We start from the raw sequence: 21,977 nt of genomic DNA on the forward strand, positions 1-21,977 counted from the left end.
TTCCTTTTCATTTGAACATTATTTACACCATCATGAGAAACTGTCTGTGTTGATTTTATCCTGTATCCATTTGGAGGCTGTGCTCCGGCTGCACTGAGCTCTATTGTGAGAGATCCTCGACCATCCCGTGCTTTAAAATCTGGCGCTTTTCACTCTGTTCAGCATCGCCAGTCACCACACCATTGGCCTGCGCTGCCGGCCAATCAGAGCCGTCCGTATCTCCGGGCGGGCGGCACGAGCTCATTAACATGCAGGTACCCGACCAATGGGAGGGCGTGTTTACCCTGCCCCGAGACGCGAGGTACGCAGTTGCACCGGGAGAGAAACCGCTGCTCGGAGATCCGAGCCGCGATCCAGCCAGGCCGGAAGCCCTGTAGTCCCACTGCTTCCATAGACCGAACCAGAAGGCTACTGCACAGCCTCAGATGGAAATACTGTAGGACCTCACTCTCTGAGCCACATGCTTTATTTCACATTTTGATTTTAAATGGGCGTCGCACTCGGCCTTGCTCCTTCCCTCCCTGTGTTTTGTGATTTTATAATTTATTGTTATGCAAGGATTTAACATACCAGTAAGTAGTGATTTTATATCCTTTAATTTTTTTTAAATCTGTGGAATAAAAATATTTTAAGGCCTGTTTCATTGTTGGGAAATGATAGCGGCTGTATTTAGGTGAAGGGAAGAAAAAAAAAAAGAAATGCTATATGTGACATGCTGTTCATTGAACACAGCACAATGCTGTAATTTACTTAATAGCACAACAAAAAACAGCATGTTTGGGGTTTATCCTGTGAGGAATAAATGGAGGATTTAATGCAGCGAGCTGCCAGAAATAAATTAAATTAAAATATAATTATTATCATTATTAGTAGTAGCCTTCCAGGATTAGTATCGATTATAATAATGTAACAGCGTCACTACATTTTGGCGTTAGGAGCATTTTTGTTATTATATACAATTTTAAATTATCGACGACTTATTTGCTTGTGTTTTGTTTTAAATTATCTTATATTTTTAGAAACGTGACACGCTACGTATTTTTTAATTATTATTTTTTTTTACGATTTAAGATCGAAGAGCTCGTAATTAATTGTTCGAACATGTTTAATTTTTTGGTGAAGCTGCCGGTTGTGGTCAGACTGTGGTGCAATTAACACAATATGGAGAATTTGCATTGGAGAGGACAGGGAGGGGGGGCGGCGTGTGTGCGCTTGCTCGCCCCGGCCGAGGTGCACTCCCTGCCGGCCAGCTCAGCCACGGAGGGCCGCCTGCCTCCTCGCAGAGCGCGGTCCGACCTACACAGCGTAATCTGATTTATTATCCGCGTTTCTGCTTTCGATTGGATTCTGTAGATGCAATTGACAGCTGCTTAATGAATTGCATTAGGGGCGTCGATTATTTTCGGACGCTTTTAGTGTATTTGTGGAGGGCTTTCGCTTATTTAAAGGCAGAAATGAAAGAAAAACGACAGGCGGGGGAGATTTGGGCTGCTGCTGCGATCGCACTCACATAAATGTACAATTCGAGCATTTACACGGCGGCGGTGTGATCCCAGGCCTCGTGGATGCTGAATAATTTTAATTCTAGGGGTTGTTAGTGGACATATGAGTGGGCTGAATGCAACAGCATGGCGAGGGGGAAGGTAATGGCTGACTGCAAAGCACTTTCTCAGTGTGGAGACAAAGGCAGTCCTCCTGACGGGCGGCCATTCACCTTGGATCTCTGCACAGTCCTCAACCTGGAGACTCAGCCATCATGCATGCAGAAGCAAAGAATAAAATATGAAAAGGCTTCTTCGCTGTTTCACGTTGAGGGGCCACATACATGCAGGTTGCTCAGGAAGCCTCCGTTGATCAGATTTGGTCCCAGGGAGCTCCGTATGGAAGGATTTTTTATTGTTGCTGGTGTAGCTGTGAGCTGAAGGCTGGGCTGTAACTGGCTGCATGTGGAGATAATGGTGCTGAGAGTGAAAGAGCACATATCATACAGCTACCTGTGCATTCTTACACATTTTAACATTTTTTTTTCTTCTTTTGGATTCAATTTAATTCATGCTAAAAGAGGCTTTTTATCACGCTGAGGACCCCCTGCACCCCCTTCGAGAAACCCTGTAGGGCACCCCCAAATTGTGAATCCATAATGTGAAACCAAACATATATCCTTGTGTCGAGAGAAAATCCACTCATGCAGGATTTATTTATTTATTTCTCTATTTGGAGCTGTAAAAAAAATTAAGCTGCCTTCTGTTTGCCTGCTTCATTTTTTTTTCAATCACTGTGGCACAAAAAAAACAGGCTGTCACGTTCAAAAACATATACTTTTCCACACTGAAATGTCGTTTAATTGTAATTTAAATTTAATTTGGACTTTAATAATGCTATTTTTCCCCCCCCTACAAAATGTATTTATTTTTTGGTGTGGCATGGCAGAGGATGAAGCCTATAATGTATTTTACTACTCTCATTTGATTACCTGACCTGAAATAGGTCAAGGCAGATGAAGACAGTGAGAGTGCAGTTATTCACACACACACGGGCGCGCGCACGTGCACGCACGCACACACGCAGAGAGAGAGAGAGAGAGAGAGGCTTTCAGGGTGCATCTGTGTTTTAATCATACTCTCGTTTTGAATGCGATTTGTTTGTGAAACTTTGCAACTCAAATCGCTCCGATGCACGATCGACATTTCTGCGATTATATTGTAGTCTGCAAAAATAAATAGGTGTGTGTTTAGTGTGTGTGCGCGCGTGTCAGTTTATGCAGCTCGTGGTGCAAAAATGTGAAAATAGTGTGTGAGGTGGTAATGAGAGCTGGATTGATGGAGGCAGGGGAAGGAGGGAAGAGAAGGAGAAAAAAAACGCGGAGACAATAGGACGAGCAAGGCAGCGTTGTTCACCTTGAGATGTAGGCTTCCATCATCATCATCAACACACAGGACAACACACTTCCTGCTCTCACACATCACGATTTAAAAAAAAAAAAAAAAGGTATTTATGTATTGCATGTTAATAAGCAGGGGGGAGAGAGGGACAGCTGGTAACTGCTGACGTGGTATTTGAATTAATTGTTTGGATAAAATATGATGTGAGCTTAATTAAAGAGAGAGAGGGAGAAAGAAAGAAAAGGGGGGAAAAACCTAAACATGTGTCAATCTGCTCGTCGTGTCTCTGCAATACGAGAGTGCTGCTCTCCTCCATATGATGTGTATTAGGCCTGATCAATAGAGCTGAACGTGAGCCCGGCTCAGTGGGCTCCTGGACGCCTCGCTCGCCGTTTCTACCCGCGGTGACTTATTTTTGCAGCAGCAGTTTTAAGCTGGAGAAAGACAAGAAAAAAAAAAATAGGGGGCAAACCTGGATATGACAGAAAAGGTATCACAGCACAATCCAATGGGGCGGAACTAATGATTTGTTTTCTCTTACATTTTATTGGACTTGTCAGTGTTTTTTTTTGTTTTTTTTGCATCGTGTAAATCCAAACCGAGCCTGCTCCACATCCATATGAAAACATGCTCTGATTTTTTTTCTTCTCTCTCTTGACAGAAAAGATGATCGGGGGCTACGTTTTTGGCTGGGGAAGCCTGCGATCGACTGAATGCAACACATAGATCTGAAGGAAAGGATTATTATATGGGTTGCATTTGATTTTCCTGACCTGCCCTATCCGGATTTCGGATTACTCAACATTCTTCGGGAATGGAAGGACGGGATTTCGCTGCTCCGGCGCACCTCCTCTCAGAGCGGGGCGCCCTGGTGCACCGAGCCGCCTCTCGGATCGCTCCCTCGGGCCACAGCTCTGTGCAGCACGCCGGTCACTTCCCGCCGGGAAAATATTACCCCTCGCACATACCGATGGCTCCCCACTCAGGTTAGTCAACCAATCTACGCTGGTTGTGTCACACAAGAATGAAGCTGTATGGAAAATGTTTGCTGCCATAGTGTTGTTTTAAAACGCTCTGTGAGTAACAGGCTATGGCCTGCATGTGTGCTGTCCTACAAAGCTGGTTATTCCTGCACAAAAGAGAGGAACAGACGCCTGCTCAGGTGTGGCTGTTGACAGAGTGTTCAAAATATCAGCTGAAATTTACATGTGATTATTTTTTGATTAAGCTGAATCAACATTTCTGGCTTAAATATCTCGAAGGCAATGAAGGAATCATCGCTAAACAAATAGCCGTTTGATAAGTTAAGTAAATGCCACGGTATTTTAAAATGGCATTTAGGATCTGTTTTAGCTTGCACGATGGGGAAGTTGGACCCTGCCACTGGTCTCCCATTGGCTCTGGGGCTGCATTACAAATGAGATTTCGTCACTTCACGTTACATTGATGAGTGTCACACCGGTGCCATCACTTGACTGAAACCCCCCCCGGGCCAAACCCAAGAGCCATAAGCAAGTCAGAGAGGAGGGTGGGGGAGGTGAGGAGGGGAGGGGGACGCTGGATGCACAGGTCTGCACGGGTTACATTGGATGGAAGAAAGCTAGAAAATCCCACTTCTATATTGGGCTTCAAAGTGTCAGGGTGCAAATGTGTTCACAGTGCATGCATCAGGTTTAACAAGTGACTTGGGTATCTTGTGTACCCGAAGCGTGCGCCTTTGCAAACATGCACACACAAACAATACAACAGTGTAAAAACTGCATCATCTACAGCAGCTGATATATATATATATTTTTAAAAAAATGCAGGAATGACCCTTTAAAATCCCAAACCCTTGATGTTTATAAGGCTGTCATGCTCATTTTTTAAAGCAGATGCTGGGTTTAATTTAATAATGGCCACAAAAAGAAACAATAGGAGAATTTATATATTTGTTGTTACAACATTGTAAAAGGACTGGATCACAATGTGTGAGGGATTTTAAATAAGTCACATCAGTGGCATATTGATTGCATCAAACACTCACACATCTGAAACAATTTCCTTTGAAAATATGTTAATGTGCCTGCTAAAAGCACACGTTTATGATGCAGCAGCTGAGGAATCTTGGGTCACCGCTCTGCCAAGAATATTTAGCCCTTTAAAGTTATTTTATGTAACGTATATCAGCTAAAATTATCACTGTAGGTGGTCGTCGTAGGCGGCTAAATGCCGGATCAAAGTGACCTCTGACAATGCCTTTTTGTCTTCTGCGTCACGTTTTTACTTATTTATTTATACTTTTGCTAATATCTTATTGCACTTCCCGCTGTAAAAAGGCAGAAGTGTTGTGTTTGGCTGATCAAACATATTTTTCTCTTTTCAAATTCATTGTGTTCATAGGGATTCTGAATTCATTTGCAAAATCATGCTAAACACGAGGTATAATTAGGCATTCAGGAGGATTCATGGGCGCCGTTCACCATTCATCTCTCACCATTCATGTTTGCTTTTGGCAGCACTCACACACACACACACACACACACACACTCTCTCACACACTCTGCCTGCGTCCGTATGTTTTCTTTTTTTTCTTATAGATGTTCTGTTGAGAGCATGAAGGCTAATGTTGGCTACAGGGCACAGGTGCCCCCCCCCCCCCCCTACAACCACATTTCTTTTGTAGTATTGTGCTGCACCAACATGCAGACCTTCCCTCCAAATGTCATCACTGTTCAATGAGCAGCACAGGTGGTTTATTGTTCTCCCCGCTCTCGTCAGTAACACATGGGTGTGACTGGAGAGAATATCCTCAAGATTATTTGGGAAAATGACTTAATTCTTTGCATTTCAGGTTTCAGGAATAATTTCACACGATTTCATGTAAAACGCCCTCCAGGCGCCGTTAGAATTAGTTTGCCGTTGGGCGCTGCTGATGTACAATCTTTGATTTATTGTTTTAATAATATTTGAAAATGTCAAGCATGTCATAACGCAAAAAGGTGGACGAGACACGAAGCATAATTCACAATTATTCATGACGTATATTTTCAGGATGGTAATTTGTCACAACAGCACACAATGCACATTTATAACCCGTCTGACGCGAGAAAAAAAAACGTTTTTTTTACCTTTTTCACAGCCATTTTTATTTATCGTATCCACATTTAAAGGAGCACTATGTAGATTTTGGGGAGAAATTTTAACCGGGAGAGAAAAATTTGTATTGATTGATTTTCATGCTTGAACGACCTAAATAATCAAACATGTCTGCGTTTTCATGACTGAATGAACTGAAAAAACAAACTGCCCTTAAAGGACAACACAGCTTCATGCTGTTTTACTTTGTTTATATGTGGTGGACCCTGCCACCTGTCTAGCCTCAAACAGTGTTCTGGGGACCTTATTTTCCTCTGAGAACAGCTTGTTTATTCAGTTACGGAAACAATAAATAAATCTGAGTTTGTATTATTACCTCATTATTTTGTAAATATTTAATTCTGAGTTTGAATTTCTTCTCCAAAAACTACATAGTGCCCCTTTAATATGAGCAATAAAAACCATGATTTTCTCTGTAATTTATTCATATGATCACAGTATCCGTTTTGTCTTTTGTCAGCCAGTTTACCCAAATGAATCCAGGCCAGTCTCACTAAGTAAGAACAGTCAAATCCTCGCACGCTGTCCGACCAAACCGCTGCTGTTTGTCTTGACAGTTCGGGTCATTAGTGTCCCCCTCAAGTGTCCTGTATGCTAGCAACATTAGCACAACTGAGCATGCTGTTTACTGAGTGTGTTGGATCCCTTCAGTTTCTCTGCACTTTCCCCCCGGGGACTAACTCGCACACTGGTTCACATGAATACTTTACAAAGAGCATGAATATTTCAGGGTTGATGTAAAAATGCATTCAGAGGCAGGTTTCTGATGTGGCTCCTTGAAAGGGCTCCTTCTGACTTTGCAGAGGTATTTATTGTGAGCGCTCCCCGTCACCCTCGCAGCTGAAAAAGAGTGATGGCGGTTGCGACACCCTCCCCTCGCCGTTGTTCCTTGAATTTCAACAGATTTTTTGGAGGAAATTTCCTTTTTTCTCTTTCTTCTGCACACGCTGGTGAGTTTGGTTGCAGTTAGGTAACAACACACTCCTACCTTCTTACCCACTGAACCATGTGAACTCAGAAGCAGCGGAGATTCTGTCAGCGTGCATTTGCCTCTGTCCGTCTTCACCTACTACAAGCCAGTCATTTGTAATGCACGTCAGGTGGTCGGTTTATAGTTTGCACTTGCACTGTGTTCTGGGAATGTGACATTGGAGCAACTTCTCGCTGATGCAGTGAGACGAAAACCTGTAAACTCATCTAATGCGGTTTAATTCAGCCAGTTCATTTACGAGGACTTTGAAATAGAAATTTTATCTTCTGCTGGCTCCGGCGCAGAGTTGGAGGCAGTCTTCACTTGGCTGTGAGGCTGGGATTCAGATGTTGGATAGTGTCAAAGGAGGAGACACAGTGGAGCTGTCTTTACTGCTGGCATTTACGGCGGTGGGCTCATCTTTCAGCCATATTGTTCTGATCAGTGTGCTCCGGCTGAGGTGTGGCTGTGTGAAAGCAGCAGGGGGTTCGGAGGCTGTCCACGGCTCAGCTCTGCTCCAAACACCCCACGTAATCAAAGGTCATATTTGTGTCATCTCGCTCGCTCATGCCTCTCCTCTGTCTCCCTTTTCCATAAGCTGTCCTCTCTCTCCTCCCCTCCATTTCTCGCTCTCCTTTCTTTCCAGCAGGAAGACCCTTGTGTCTGGGAAGCGGTGGTCCTTCCTGCCACTTCTGTTTCAGCCACCCTCCCCTGCCCCGGGCCATTGTTGCAGACCCCAGCTTTGTGTGTGTTTTACGGCTGCTGTTAAAGATAAAAAACAGTCCCTTCCACCCCCTTTATTGTTTTCTGGTAGGATGTCCCTGTCATTCCCTTGGTTTTTATGTCCTAGCTGGATATCCGAGCAGCTTCCCCCTTCAAAGGTTAGCTATGCTGTCTGCCTTCTCCCATTTTTTTTTCCGAAGGGGAATAAATAACTTTACTGAGACTTTTATTGAACGTCTCATTGCTGGAATATCCCATGGGTCTGTGGTTGTTAGGAAGACGCTTCAAAGACAAACACAGGTGTTTGGTGGAGTTAGCAAAGGGCTGGTTACAACCAGGGTCTTTAAAAGAATAAACCTCAGCGAGTGGGTGAGGGTTGTTTGTGGGAAGGGAGGCTTCTTCTTCTTCTTGGCCTTGTAGCTCTCGTGTTGTGAGCACTCACAGTTCGTACCCGGCGTCCCTTTTGCTTCACCGACCTCCCCCATCGTCGTTGACCCCAGACAAGAGCGGTGGCTGGAGTGTGTTGCGTGCTCAGGGTAATTATTTAGCGAGACAGAACCCAGAGCAACCGAAAAGCCTGTCCTTTCCCTCTGAGTCTAAAACAAACTGTGGACTCGGTGAGAGAAGTTTAACAGCCTTACCTGCCTGAAAAGAAACCTGATGTGTTGAATAAGCCATCTTAAATATTACATTAAAAGGCTACTTGTATCCGGGAGCCACCGTGGTGGAAGTACAGTGACAGAACGTGGGTCTTAGGCCAAGTTCCATTTGGCTCGGGCCTCGTGCGCTACCTCCCTCTTTTTTCTCTCGCTGCAGCTCTGCAAATCAGAGCGAGAACCTTGGCCTGTTGTCGGGCTCGTTTGTGGATTGTTGTGAGATGACACGGTTCAGACGCGATATCACAGGAGTTCCCCTGAATGGTGGAGGTGTTGCTTGGCATCGTGCACCTGGCTGAAATAGCACTTCTCCCGGTGCTGCAGCCATCTGTCACCTTCCCCCTGACATCGCTGCTGGAGACCCAAATGACTTGCAAGGGCAGTCAGGCTTTTCTTTTTTTTTTTTTTTTAAAGAGCGAGAAAATAGTTGGTTTTAAGGCTAATGTGAGCTCGCCATGTTTCGAGTGGATTCAGGCGTCAGTGTCTTTAAAGCCTTTGGTGACGACAGGATCATGAAACCCAATCATCAGTCATCAAAAGTAATTACCAGCATCTGGAATTCATTAGCAAACCAATCTTAAGAATAAATGTTAGCAATGTACATTTCTGCATACCGTGATTATGTTTCCAAAGAGCCCGGTACAGTTAGCCGCTGTTAGCCGGGAGTTTAGCAACAAGTAAAGCCAGTTTTTCATTATGAAACTCCATAAATCACAGAGGGTTCAGGCAGAGCAGCTGGACGACATTAGAGGGAAACAAACAAAATATTGTCCAACATAAAATATGATCCAGTTTCACCCGAATCAGTGAATAAAGTTATAAATGTGTTGTTGTTTTTCTACAATAATCATGGGGGCCCATTCCCACAAACACATCTGTAATAAAAATAAATAGAAAATACTAAGAAGTAGATTTTTTTTCTAATTTCTTTTTGTCTTGTTAAACGTGGATGTGGTCTAAAATGGTTAAAAAGGTTTCTCTTTTTGTCGACCTCTCATTCTTCCACAACACGGTAGAGATTATGTTTCCATCTGCATTGTTTTGTTGTCCTAGCGGTTGGCTGTTGCTGATCTGGTGAGCTTAAAAGCAGTTATGAGTGGTGATACGGGGTTATTGAGTTTGATATTAGATTAGGTTTGATTAAATCAAAGGGGACTGTTGGGCTTTGGCGGAGGTATGCACTCTACTGAGTGCCAATCTAGTTTTCCTTTATGTTGTGACAACGCCGTGCTCATGGTGTGGTTAGGTTTAGGAAAAGATCATGTTTGACTTGTTCTGTCACAAAACAAACCACAGGAAGTAGTCCGGACGTCTCAATAAAAATCTTAAGTGATTTGGCACTTACGAATGTTGAAACGCCGTCCTGAACAGTGGTCTCTAGCTTGGCAGACATATTGCGTAGCAGTCATGCCAGCATCCTCCTCCTGACATTGAGTTCAGCTCATACACATGTAATCCTGACGTGATATGACGTGTATTGTATAAATGCTGATGTTGATACCAGCGTCTGACCGAAATTAGATTTTTTTGGAGCCGATTACAGAATTTAATGTTTTCAATATTAATTAGGTAATATTACAAACACAGAAATATAAATTTTTTTTTCATAACTGAATAAACAAGCTGTTCTCAGAGGAAAATAAGGTCCTCAGAACACTGTTTGAAGCTAGAAAGGTGGCAGGGTCCACCACATATAAATAAAATAAAACAGCATGAAGTTGTGTTGTCCTTCAAGGTCAGTTTGTTTATTCAGTTCATTCAGTCATGAAAATGAAGAGAGTTTGTTTATTTAGGCATAAAAAAATCAGTCAATGGAGAGTTTTCTCTTCCGATTAAAATTTCTTCCCCGAAACTACATAGTGCACCTTTAAGTGACAGAAACGATGTCGTTCCCTGTCTTGGCGCTTCTCTGCTCATCAGCAAAACTGTCCACAGAAAGTAAAAGCCTGAGTGGGGGAAAAAAAAAAAGGATGGATCTGGCTTTGCGAGAGGAATTTGGCTGGTGAGTGGCCACGCTGCCTCAGAGACGGGCTCTTCAAACAGACCGCCACCCACACTACACCGTGTGGCATGGTGCCACAGAGCCCTCGTTCTCGAGCACGGGGCGTGTACACAGGACAAACACAAAGGAGACCCACGGGTGAGAGTGACGGGCAGGGTAATACCTTCCTGTATCAGATTTCAGGGCATTGGATTTCAAAACCTTGCCGTCTATTTTTACGCTCAACGCGAGGAAGTGAGAAGTTGCATTAAGAATCCGACGAGGCTATGAATGTCTTTTGTTCGCTTCCCATGACGAACACACACACTCTGCACGCGCGCACGCACACACACTGACACTGAAACTTGATGGAAAAAAAATAGCTGGACTGGAAATATATTGTTGCGAGATTGAATAGACTGATACATTTGCCCAAAGTCAACCGCTGCTGTTTTGTTTGTGATTTGGATCTCTCTCTCTGTGTTTTGCTCTTTCTCTCTTTCTTTTTGTCTCTCTCTCTCTCTCTCTCTCCCTCTCTCCCCCCTCACTCTCCCTCCCTCCCTCGCCCAGTATCAGGCTGCTTCTCATCAGGCAGCCCCAGGCCCACCTCAGCGCATGGCCCTATTGCATGTGACAGCTGTTAGACATTATTAACGGCTCAAGCAGAAAATCCAGATTACTTGTTTTTTAATTTAAATTTTATGATTGTAATCGTTCAGTGAAAAGAACAAAAAAGGGCCGTTGCCCTATTGTTGTTAGCGGATTTGTGGTCAGTGACAATACTGTACGCACGAGTGTGTGTGAGCGTGTGTGTGGTTATGTTTGGGTGGGTGGCTGGGTTTGCATGCGTGTGTGTGTGTGTGTGCTGGGCTGTGTTCTCCAGACACCCCCCACTAGAGCCGAGGCACCCTGTGGTTGGCTGTGAGGCCTGAGACAGGTGCACTGTTAACCCTCTAACGTCTGAGTCTGTCCCGGCTGGATCTGGATCATGACGATGCAGCTCGTGTAGTGGTCCCACTTTGTGTCCATTCTAATGACGGGAGAGGAGTTTTGGAAATCACTGTTTCGTCTGTCGTAAGGTCCGAAACTCTGCAACGTACAGGCTGAAGTTTCTGCTGCTGTAGCGCTAACATGTTAACCCTCGAAGACAGAGAATCATTTTGTGGGTGTCTGACTCTGATTTATTTTGCTTTTCACCTATTCTAGCAGTCAGAATCAAGCGCCATACGGCATTTGATTCAGGAGAACCTTAAATTTCAGTCTGGCTCATTTAAAGTCCCAATTTTACATTTGCTTTGTCTGAGAATGAAGTTTCTCTAGTTTTGGAGAAGAAATTCAAACTCAAAATTTTAATATTTACAATATTAGCGAGTAATAATACAAACTCTAAAATATTTATTGTTTCCATGACTGAATAAACAAGCTGTTCTCAGAGGAAAATAAGGTCCCCAGAACACCGTTTGAAGCTAGAAAGGTGGCAGGGTCCGCCAAATATAAACAAGGTAAAACAGTATGAAACCGTGTTGTCCTTGAAGGTCAGTTTATTTAGTTTATTTCAGTTTATTCAGTCATGAAAACAGAGTTTGCTTTTGTTTGTTTAGACATAAAAAATCTGAAAATCTTTCCCTTCTGATTCAAATTTCTTCACGTGTAATCCTATTTTTTTTCCTTTTACCGATCTTATTTACTGCCTCTGCAGTATCCCAAAAAGTTCAGATAGTAAATAAAAGGTTATTAAATCATAACGTAGGACACTGACTAGTAAACGTGAATAACAAAAGAGGCATGGCTACAAACCACTGCCCGTTGGCCCAAAGGAAGAAACTTTGTGGGTTTCCTTGATGAAAAAATGCTGCAGAACTTGATGGCGTAATCATGTTTACTACAGAGTCTCTGACACCCACCAAGTCATGTGTGATGCCACTGAAAAGCTGAGAAACTCCACTTTCCACATGGATAGGATTAGCAGTTCAAAAGTTATTGATCGTTTTAGAACAATAGTCTGTCGATGTCTTTGAGGGCTCATGCTCGGGATTTATTTTGGAAAGAAAACAATCAGACAGCTCAGCGCTTCCTTTCCGCTCCCGTTTCTCGCTCCTATTTCGTATTTTCCGAGCTTCCCTTTCTCAAATAGCACACGCACGATGAGCCATATGTGTGGATGCTGTGTGGCGGAGACGCAGGACTGAGAGCAGATAAACTCAAATAATGGGCCACAGTTCGGTGACTGTCAGCGGAACAGCGGGCGGTGGTGACACAGTACCCAACAATGAGGTGCGCTGCTAAATATATGCAGAGATTTGCCATTAAATATACATGCAGTATGCCTCTCAAGGATGTGTCAGCCCTTTTGTGAGAAAACAAAGATTAGCATCAGGAATTCCATTTTAATAAGTCTCTCGGGACCCTCCAACCAGCTGCCTAGTCCTCAATCCAAAGGGGACTTGTTGCTCTCTCTCTCACTCTCTTGCGTGGATTTCCTGTGCTCCCTCTGACATTGATTAGAGCGAAAACCCTCCCCTCTCCCTCCCCTCCTGCCTTTCTTTTTTGTCAAATCACTTGTTTTACACCACAAATGTCGACATGTCCTCCTTTTGATGATGCATGTCCGTACCCTGCCTGCTCCTCCCGCCTTCTCTTTTACATTCATTGTTTCACAGTGGGTCCCTCTCTGCCCTTCACCTCGTTCTGCAGGTTTTTTTTTTTTCTTTCTCCGTCCCCTCTGCCTGCAGTGACCACTAGGCTACACTGCCTCCTCTCTCTGATACAGTACGTGTCCTGGGGATCTGGGGCAAATGACTGGCTCCTCAGCAACAGATGTGTGTTTGTCTGCCGGTGCTGCATGCATTAGCTTTCTGTGCTCGCCATGCACGACCACTGACCTACCCTCTGGTGAACGTTGGGGGTTGGGGAGGGAGGGGGACTGATGCACGAGGAAAGAAAGAAAGAGTGCGACAGCGAGACTAGATGCACGCTGTCACATGCTGTCATACACTTACTGGTGCATTGCGAGCGGGCGCACACGCGCACAGTCGCGCACGCACAAACACTGGCAGGCGCGCACACTCACACATCTTGCTTCCCAGGAGGCCATGAGGCCAGTGGGACAGAGCAAGCTTGAGAGTCTGGTTCGTCTGTTTACATCTAATTATAGAAACAGGACTATTTCTGCAACCGCTGCTCCAGCTTTTTTATATTCTTACAAGAGGGAGAGAGAGCGAGAGGGAGGGAGGGAGAGGAGGGAGGGAGAGGAGAGAGAAAACAAAGCTTTGACAGCCTTTTCTCACAATGGTGAACGGTTATCTCATCCCCTCAGCGCTGCCACAGTCTGCAGGCTCTCAGTACAGTACAACAGGAGACAGAGGGGGAGGGGGAGAGTGTCTTGTATCGTAAGCCCTCTCATCCTCATGTAACATGAATGTGCAAATTTACGAGAAGCGAGCAAACGGCAAATAAGGAGATGTACTTTCCCCCCATTAGGCCCGCCGATACATTCGGTTGACAATCACCCCGATAAAAAGAGAATCATTCCTTCACCCCTGCCCCTCGGGCTCTCGCTCCGGCCCGGCGTAAAGCGCCGTCCATCACGCCAGTCAAAACAAAAGGAAGAAAGAGTTGATGTTGAGGATTAGCGTTGTATAAAATGTATCTAGTATTAAAGCGACAGGGCCGGTGCTGTGGTTAATCCTCGAGCTCGGTGGCTGATATCCAGCTGAGTGTCTGTTGTTAGCCAGGGGGGCCTGGAGGGGGTGAGCTGTCAGGGAGCCGCGGCGCTGCCTGTCGACCCGCCTTTGGGGTGCCGTGTGAGGGCCAGGTTTTGGCCTGTGGATCGGGGCCAGACAGGCTGCAGCCTCTCGCAGGTGCTTTCATAAAGAGCCCCCGAGGCGAAATGCACAGCAACCTGAGCCAGGTGCTCCCCATCCCCCACCCAAATACATAAACCGCTACATAATGTGTGCTCGCATTCACCCCGCTGCCACCGCCCACTCCGCCCCCTTTATTCAGAGACATGGCAGGTAAATTAATTGGCCATGAGTATGTAACGTATACGCCGAGATAAAGGTGCGCTGTCTGGCCGAGGCGTAGCGTAACGGCCGTAATGATGGCTCCATTGTGTTGATGTTGAGGGGGGTAGTTAGCGGCACAGCCAGCGGGGCCTTTGCTGGAGGGCTGGATAGTCTCTGATTAATAGTGGGGAATGCTTTGAAGTGACACCCAAGTGCACCGGCTCACAGGCTAATAGCAATACCATCAGTATAGGGAGAGCTCCCTCTTCCTCAGTCTTCATTAGCTAACGTTTCCCCAGCACCCTCCTCTCACGCCTGCCTCATCTACAGAGAGCCTTTAGGAGCTTTTTTTTTCTTTTCTTTTTTTTTTCCATTTTTGCAATTGTTTCATGATTTCCCTGCCATCTCTCTCTGTCACGTTTGGTAAAGTAGGAGATTTCTTTCCTCGAAGGCAGCCTCCGCCGCTAAGGTGAACTGTGGCACGGCCTAAAGACCCCTGGGATTGATGTGGCACAAGTGGGACATGACTGGGGACTGTTCCCAGGATCCATTTTGATCTCCAGTACTGACAGACGAGCTACAGCCGTGGGTGTGTCCGCGTGAGTGTGTGTGTGTGTGTTTAGGAAGCCGAGGCGAGCAGGCAGGGCTGGGTCTGTCAGCTGTTGGAGTAAAGTAAACTATTAGCGGTGGGAGAAGGCAGTGTTTCCAGTGAAGAATTAGAACCACTTCTAATTGCAGTGAGGTTGGGCTATGATTACATGCTGGCTAATGCACTGACAGACCTCTCACTTGGCTGGCTCTCAGAACACTGCTGAAATGGCTGAATGCCTTTTGGTTATACAGCATAATGGGAGGGTGTGTGGATGCACGTGTGTGTGTGTGTGTGTGTGTTTGTGATGTGTGGGTGGCTGCCTGCCTGTGTGTATCTGTGATTAAACTTGCTTTTTAAGTGTGGTTTTCCGTGCTCTTGGCGTGTTTTTGCGAGTTATGCATTTCGCTTGCATACGTGTGTGTTTCTGGAGTGCCTGTCGTTATTTGTAGTGGAGGTAACTTTTCTTTTTCCCCAAATCAAAACTCAGCTGGCGTAGCCGTCTCTGAACAGTAAGGAAAAAGTGTGTGTGTGTTTTTTTGTGTGTGTGTATGCATGTGTTGTATTCGTGTGTGTGCCCACGGGGAAGAGCAATCAAAGGAGCTGTGTGGTGGAGAGATTGTATAAAAGGAGTGAGAGAGGAAACGGAGTGGCAGGCAGCTGAGAGGGCAGCATGTGGGGGTGGACGGGGGGCTGATGCAGGTGCCTAATTCTACCTCAGCCCTGGGCGTTTTATATTCCATCCATCGCTTTCCTCGCCGCCTCTTCTGCATCGGGCCTGTTGTGGTATGTAGCAAATCCACCTGCCTCAATTACTACGTTGATTAGCCGATATATCTGTGACAGTAATCAGAATAATAACACACCCAGATGGATTTATACATCTTTATACTTTAAGTCTCCTGCATAAATAACCAGGTAAGAATTTTAAGAAGCTGTGTTCAGTTTTCACCCCGTAATCTTTCATTTTTTTGTGTGTGCGTGTGGAACAGCCTGTTCTCAGGTGTGCAGACGCCCCCGTTTGCAAGAATCTGTTGGTTTACTGTTTTGCAGTTAAGCGCCGTAAATCACGTCACATTCCCAGCGTTTGGGATGACAGTTATGGCAGTGTATCGGCTGTTTCTTCATCAGGCCCTCAGGCCCGAGTTATCACGCTTTTAACGAGATGGGAGGAAGAGATCGTTGCGGTTTCTTCTGGGGTCAGGAGGTCAGAGAGAAACTTTCAACACAGTAACTGGAATTTTGTTGTGCGCATCTCTTCTGGTCAGTGATAGGTCACAGATAGGCAGAGTGGTTCTAGGACTACTCATGGGATTACACAAAAGACCCACACAAGGCATTTTCATTATCAATTATTGTCACGATTAATCACTTAGTCTATAAAATGTAAAAATAAATTGCGAAAAATGCTCATCACGATGTCCCAGAGCCCGAAGTGAAGACTTCTTTTGTCCAAACAGTCCAAAACCCAAAGACTCTTCATTTACTGTCGTAAATGACAAAGAAAAGCAGCATATTCTTACATTTAGGAAGCTGAAACCAGCAAATGTTTGATATTTTTGCACGAAACATGATCGAAACAATTAATCGATTATCAAATGGACTAATTAATTAACCTCCGAAACTCTACTTTCGTTAGCATGCTAACCAGCTAGCCCCTGTGCAAGCGTTGTGAATACCAACCGTCTCCTGGCCCCCGAGCTCTCAGTCTTAACTGCTAGCTGCATGGCTAACTGAGCTAACTAGCTGAGGGCAGGTACAGTTAGCAGCAGTAAGGTTACTCTGGTGAAATGCTGCCCCCTATTGGTTTAGAGTAGGAATTCATATTGCACCTTTAACTTCGAGTGCAGATCCAGATAAAGGGATGTTTTTGACATTTTCAGCAGTTTCTCAGGGAACAATGCATGAATCTTGATACAAAGAAAAATCTGGCAGATTTAGGTGACTGGTGTCTATGAGTGAGCACAATTTAACGGGGATCTGAAGAGCTTAAATTATTGTAAAGCAGTTTGAGTGATACAGGGCTATCGAGTTTGATACTGAATCAAGGCTTGATTGGATTGAAAGGGACTGGAAGGCATATTTTAAACCTCTAGTGTACAAGTTTCTAAATATACCAAAAATATCAGGCTGAATTTTGGGGAAATGTGTAAAAAAAAAAATGATGCAGAGGACTTGCAGATTATTTAATTTAATTATTTGATTTTGCAATTGTATTTTTTATGTTACCAGGAAGTCCAATTGGGATCAAGATCTCTTTCACAGGGGAGATCGGGCCAATTAAATGGTGCGGCTCTAAAAAGCAAAGCAACTTCGGTGTAAAAGTATCATAAAGCTTCAGTGAAGATTTTACAAATTGAGAGAATCCTAACCGAAAACTTCAGCAGGAGGGCTTTCGGAGGTCAGCAGTCACAAATGGACGTGGTTTGGCGCATGTTTGAGTCGTGTGCGGTTGTTAGGGAACAAAACAGGACACGTGTTTGTTTTATTTTGGTGATGTCCAAGGCTTGTCGCTTCCTGGCTACTGTGTGACGCACCAGTGAGGTCTGAGGAGAGAAGTGGTCATTACCCGACCAGAGTCGTCTGTGCACATGGAAACTGGATGGATCAATACCACTGGCATGGAGGAGGTGGAGTAAACTATGCAGCTGCGTGGGAAGGAGAGAATAGTTTTGCATACTGGAACATGTGATGGTGCTGCAGATGTCTGTTTTTCTGGAGAATTTTTATTCAAGCTATGCAGTCCGAGATGTATTAACGCCTTTTTTGAGGGGTTTGTGTGTGTAAATGTGTGTATCCGCATTTGACAGATCGTCTTTCAGAAAGTGGAACTGCTTTGAGGATCAATACTGACACACTGTCTGCACAAGTACACACACACACACAACACACGTACACACACACTTTTACGCCCGCTGTCTCATCTGTCAGTTGACAGAGTTTTCTCCAGCTCTGTGGGTTTTCTTTCCAGCCAAGCAGATGGTGAACATTCAGAATGAAAGCAGATCCTAAGTCTTTTTGGATCTCCATCAATCCGGCAGTCTCTGGGCCCGTCCTGCACGGGGCTCAAGTTTCTCGCCACTGACTGAGCCTTTACTGCTCTGCAACCAGGCCGCGGTCGCCGCCTTCCCTCCACAGTGGACATATGTCCAGTCTGTGTCCACTGCTTTTAAATCTCACATTCGATCAATGCTTGGAGCGGAAAAAGCTGACAGTTGCTCCCATTGCTCCCCAGCAGATACCTCCAAACCCAGCAGGGTGCCTCTGCGCTCTCTTCTCCCATATCCTCGCCCAGTGTGTGGCACCCTACTGTGTGCATATAGAAAAAAAGCTGTGAAGAGCTCATTTCCCTCGTCTTCTCTCGTCTGTTTGCCCCGCGTACCTGCAGCAGCAGCTGCACCAGCCAGCCCTCCTCCCTCAGCCCTCCACCCAGCGTGTTTTTATGTGACAGAATGAGCAGGATTTATTTCAGTGCGCGTGCTTGGACCCTTTAACAGGGCTGGTTTTGAAAGCGCGCCACTTTGAAGCCCGCACCGCTCCTCAACTGTAAGTGATTTTATGAGACGTGTTTTCTGTGCCAGTCAACCAGGCCACCGCGCCACAACCAGATTGGTGGAGAGCAATGGGGATGCCATTCCAGCACACAACCATCTGGAAGAAAGAGGAGCGGAGGAAGTATGCGTACTTGTTCGCATATGTTTGTGTGTGTGTGTGCGCGCATGTAAAGGGGGAGAGGTGGTTAGCGCTGGCTGTGAAAGGAAAGTAAGTTTGGCTTTTCGGAGGAGGCCTCATACTGCCCCGGCCTGCTTCTACTGATTTATGAGCCTGTGAAGGAAATCTCTCATTTGTCACTTTTCATCTCTTTTCTCCATTTCATCCTTTTTTTCTCTCTCTTTCCCTCTCGCTCAATGGACGTTTTTCCCGAAATCTTCCACTGCTTCCAAAGGCTGGAGAGGAAGAGGGAAGAGGAAAGGAAAGCAGCCAGGACGGAGCTGCTTTCTTTTACGTATCTGGTTAAACCATGTCGAACAAAAGCCTTGTCTTAGTGGATATGTTTTAGTAAATATTCATAGATGTTGACATGTCAGCGTAATGTATTTTGTTTGTGGTACGGATGCGTGTCATTAGCAGTGTATACTTTCCGCCTGTAAATAATTCAAAGCACTTGTTATGGTGCTGTTCCTGCTGCACTGTGGTTTGAGCATTACTGTTAGAAAATAGGAAGGAAAAAAAAACATTGGGTCTGAATCCTCTGTAAAAACACACTCAGGTTTCCTGCTAATACCTGCGAGCCAGTACATTACCGCACTGGGGTCACAGTCAGGTCAACTGCAGTCTGGAGCCTGAGCGTGTGTGTGTGTGCACATGAATGTGCACTAATCATGTGTTTACGTGCCGGTGTGCACCTTACTCACTCAGGTGCTAGCTATAAATCTGCCTCACCCTTTCCTGGCCTGCTGAGGACCCAGCAGGAGTGGTTGGGGTTTCGAGCTTTTTCAAAGCGGGGGAGGAGAGAGGAAAGAGAGGGAGAGGGTAAAGGGTTAGAGGGGAAGAGAGATAAATGAGGGAGGGGGCTTAATGAGAGCCCTGGCTCACATGATTATGGGACTGGCTGATAGAAATCAGGATCTTTCTCAAAGAAGTCAATTAACCCCCTCCCCCCTTCCCTAATTATGCATGGATTGCTCCACTGGCTCTGTACTGATAGGGCTGCTCGGCTCAGCTCAATATGCAGACTCATGCTGCCTCAGTCTACACGGGGTTGTGTGTATTGTGAGAAGCATTCGTCAACCTTTTTTTTCTAGAATCTGTCGGCAGTCTGCTTTAAACCAAGGCTTTTTCAAAGCCATTAGTTATCCCCAACCCCCTCATCTTTCTTCTCACCTGTCAAGCTGGGAGCCAATACCGTGCAGAGCCAGGAGGGGGCTCCACCCCAGGAGGCCTCCGGTCATTAGTGCATTAGAAGCTAGATGTGTGGTCAGAGTAAATAATCAGTGTTGTACAATGTCAACACGACCAGGCGGCTCCTTCACAGCACCCACTGTTGACATAACTGCTCTCTTATCTGAGAAGTGCAAAGCCCAGCCCCACAATAGAAGACTGTGCCAGAACAAATACAGTTAGGAGATAGAAACCACACACACGCACACACACACACACTTACAGTGGCTGCGAGGGAATGTGTCATATGGCACTACAAGTCAAAGCTCCTGCTGCTGCTGATGCCGCCGTCAATATGGCACAAACAATCCTGAAAACAGTGGGGTGTTTGGATCTCAGTAATCTGGGTAAAGGACCTGCTCTCACTGCTCAACATGGCAAAGGCAGAAGGCCGGCCTGATGGTCATGAGACACGCTCTGCTATCAGGAAATGAGCAGTTTTTAGAAGTCGCTGCTGCAACGATCACTTGAGGGTCAGTGTGCCAAGTAATATTTTGTGTAGTTTAACCTATTAAAGGTGCAATACTTAAAAGTTGGTCACGTGTTTGAATTCATTCTCCAAACAAATAGGGGGCAGCATCTCACCAGAGTACCTGCTAACTGCTGCTGACTGTAGCTGCAGTTACCTAGTTAGCTCAGTTAGCCATGTAGCTAGCGGTCCTATTAGCTGACTCGAGTATGCCTGTACTGTGAGCTCACACCGAGCCAGGCACAGGAGCCTTAAGGTTAGATGAGTGATATTTATTCACATTCTGTTGTGAATGTGAATTGTGAACAAAAATGTTTTAAAGTCAAATTTGTGCATATGGCACCTTTAAGATGGCCTGATAAATTTGGTGTCATTGTAAATGTTATGTTCACTATTTTAAGAAATTATATGAGCTGATACAATATAATCTAGTCCCTGTCTTAATAGACAGCTGTCACAGACTGTAGTAACTACACAGTCTGCGGTCTGCTTTAGTTATTGCTTGAATTTTGTGGTTACTACAATTTTTACATCATTTTTTCCCTAAAATGGGGAAAGATTAAATTTAGAAACATTGTCACGAGATAAAAAAAAAAAAAACATTTCAAAGTTAAATTTCAGTTAACGATATTTAGTTTGGCTTTGTAGGCCAGTATTTGTTCCCTCAGCCAGAGTTTCCAAGATTTGGTAAATCAGTCCACTGATGTATGAAAAACGCAACGGCTATTTTGCACACGACTATACAACAACAACAAGCTCCTGTGCTTTTGAAAACCTCAGGGATGTTTTGAGGGGTAAAATAATGTCCTCAGTACTTGATTTAGATCCTGGTCCCTGCCATGGAAACACATTGAGTTCCTCCAAAGGTTTCTAGCCCTCATGTGAAAGTTCCTGCGGCTAAAGAAAGGAAACAAGGGACAGAGGCTAACAGAATGAAAGATGGCGGTGGTTTGCCTTTCAAACCCTTGTTTAAGTACCTGTGTCACATTTGCTATTTTTCTGTGTCAAAACATTTCAGTAAGCTCTCTTCCCTTCATTGCCTCACATCACCCTAATAACTCTTCTTTATTCTCCTTCCCTGTCCCCCTCTGCCTCCCCCTTTCTCTCCATTATGGCCTCTGCCAGATCTAGAGTAGGCTTGGCTCACACTGGCGTTGTGATAACCTGCTGAAAGCTGTTGCCCTCCCGCGGATATGAGGGCACCCAGCTGAGGTTTCTCTTCGCTGCGTCTCCTCGTGCTTCCTCCCCATGACTCGTTGTCTTCCTTCCACAGATTCCCCAAATCGTTTCACTGGTCAGGCCTGTCACACAGTGTAGCTCGAGGCTTTCTGGCCCAACGCGTAGGTGCTGACATGTTTTATGGCCGGCAGAGCTAAGCGTATATTAAAGAAAAATAAGAAAAGCCAACATGTGCACTCATAGGCACACTGTTCAAAGTCAGTTTAATGGTTACTCTGGGATGTCGGGTTTTTATTTGAGACCCAAAACACTTGGACCACTTGGAAAATGTATGATTTAAATTTCCATGCTGCTAACATGTATATAGTGGTACTTTTGTGGGCTTTTTTTTTTCAGTGAGTGCGTCTGTGTGTGCGGGTGGGGGTGTGTTTGGGGATGTGCT

The 21,977-nt window shown here is 45.1% G+C and overlaps 1 protein-coding gene across 5 annotated transcripts in view; it reads left to right on the forward strand.

Annotated features, from left to right (window-relative positions):
• The first annotated feature begins 348 nt into the window (after positions 1-348).
• bahcc1a (BAH domain and coiled-coil containing 1a) overlaps positions 349-21,977 on the forward strand; it is a 69,704-nt gene continuing 48,075 nt past the window's right edge. For all 5 annotated transcript variants that reach the window (XM_084371729.1, XM_084371731.1, XM_084371730.1 and 2 more), the window contains exons 1-2: positions 349-572; positions 3,544-3,868. In XM_084371729.1, the coding sequence (XP_084227855.1) occupies positions 3,697-3,868 (172 nt within the window). In that variant the 5' untranslated portion in view covers positions 349-572; positions 3,544-3,696. The remainder of the gene's footprint in view (positions 573-3,543; positions 3,869-21,977) is intronic.

The sequence above is a fragment of the Pagrus pagrus genome, assembly GCF_965226575.1.
Source record: "Pagrus pagrus genome assembly, chromosome: 13".
In the NCBI taxonomy this organism is placed as follows: Eukaryota; Metazoa; Chordata; class Actinopteri; order Spariformes; family Sparidae; genus Pagrus; species Pagrus pagrus.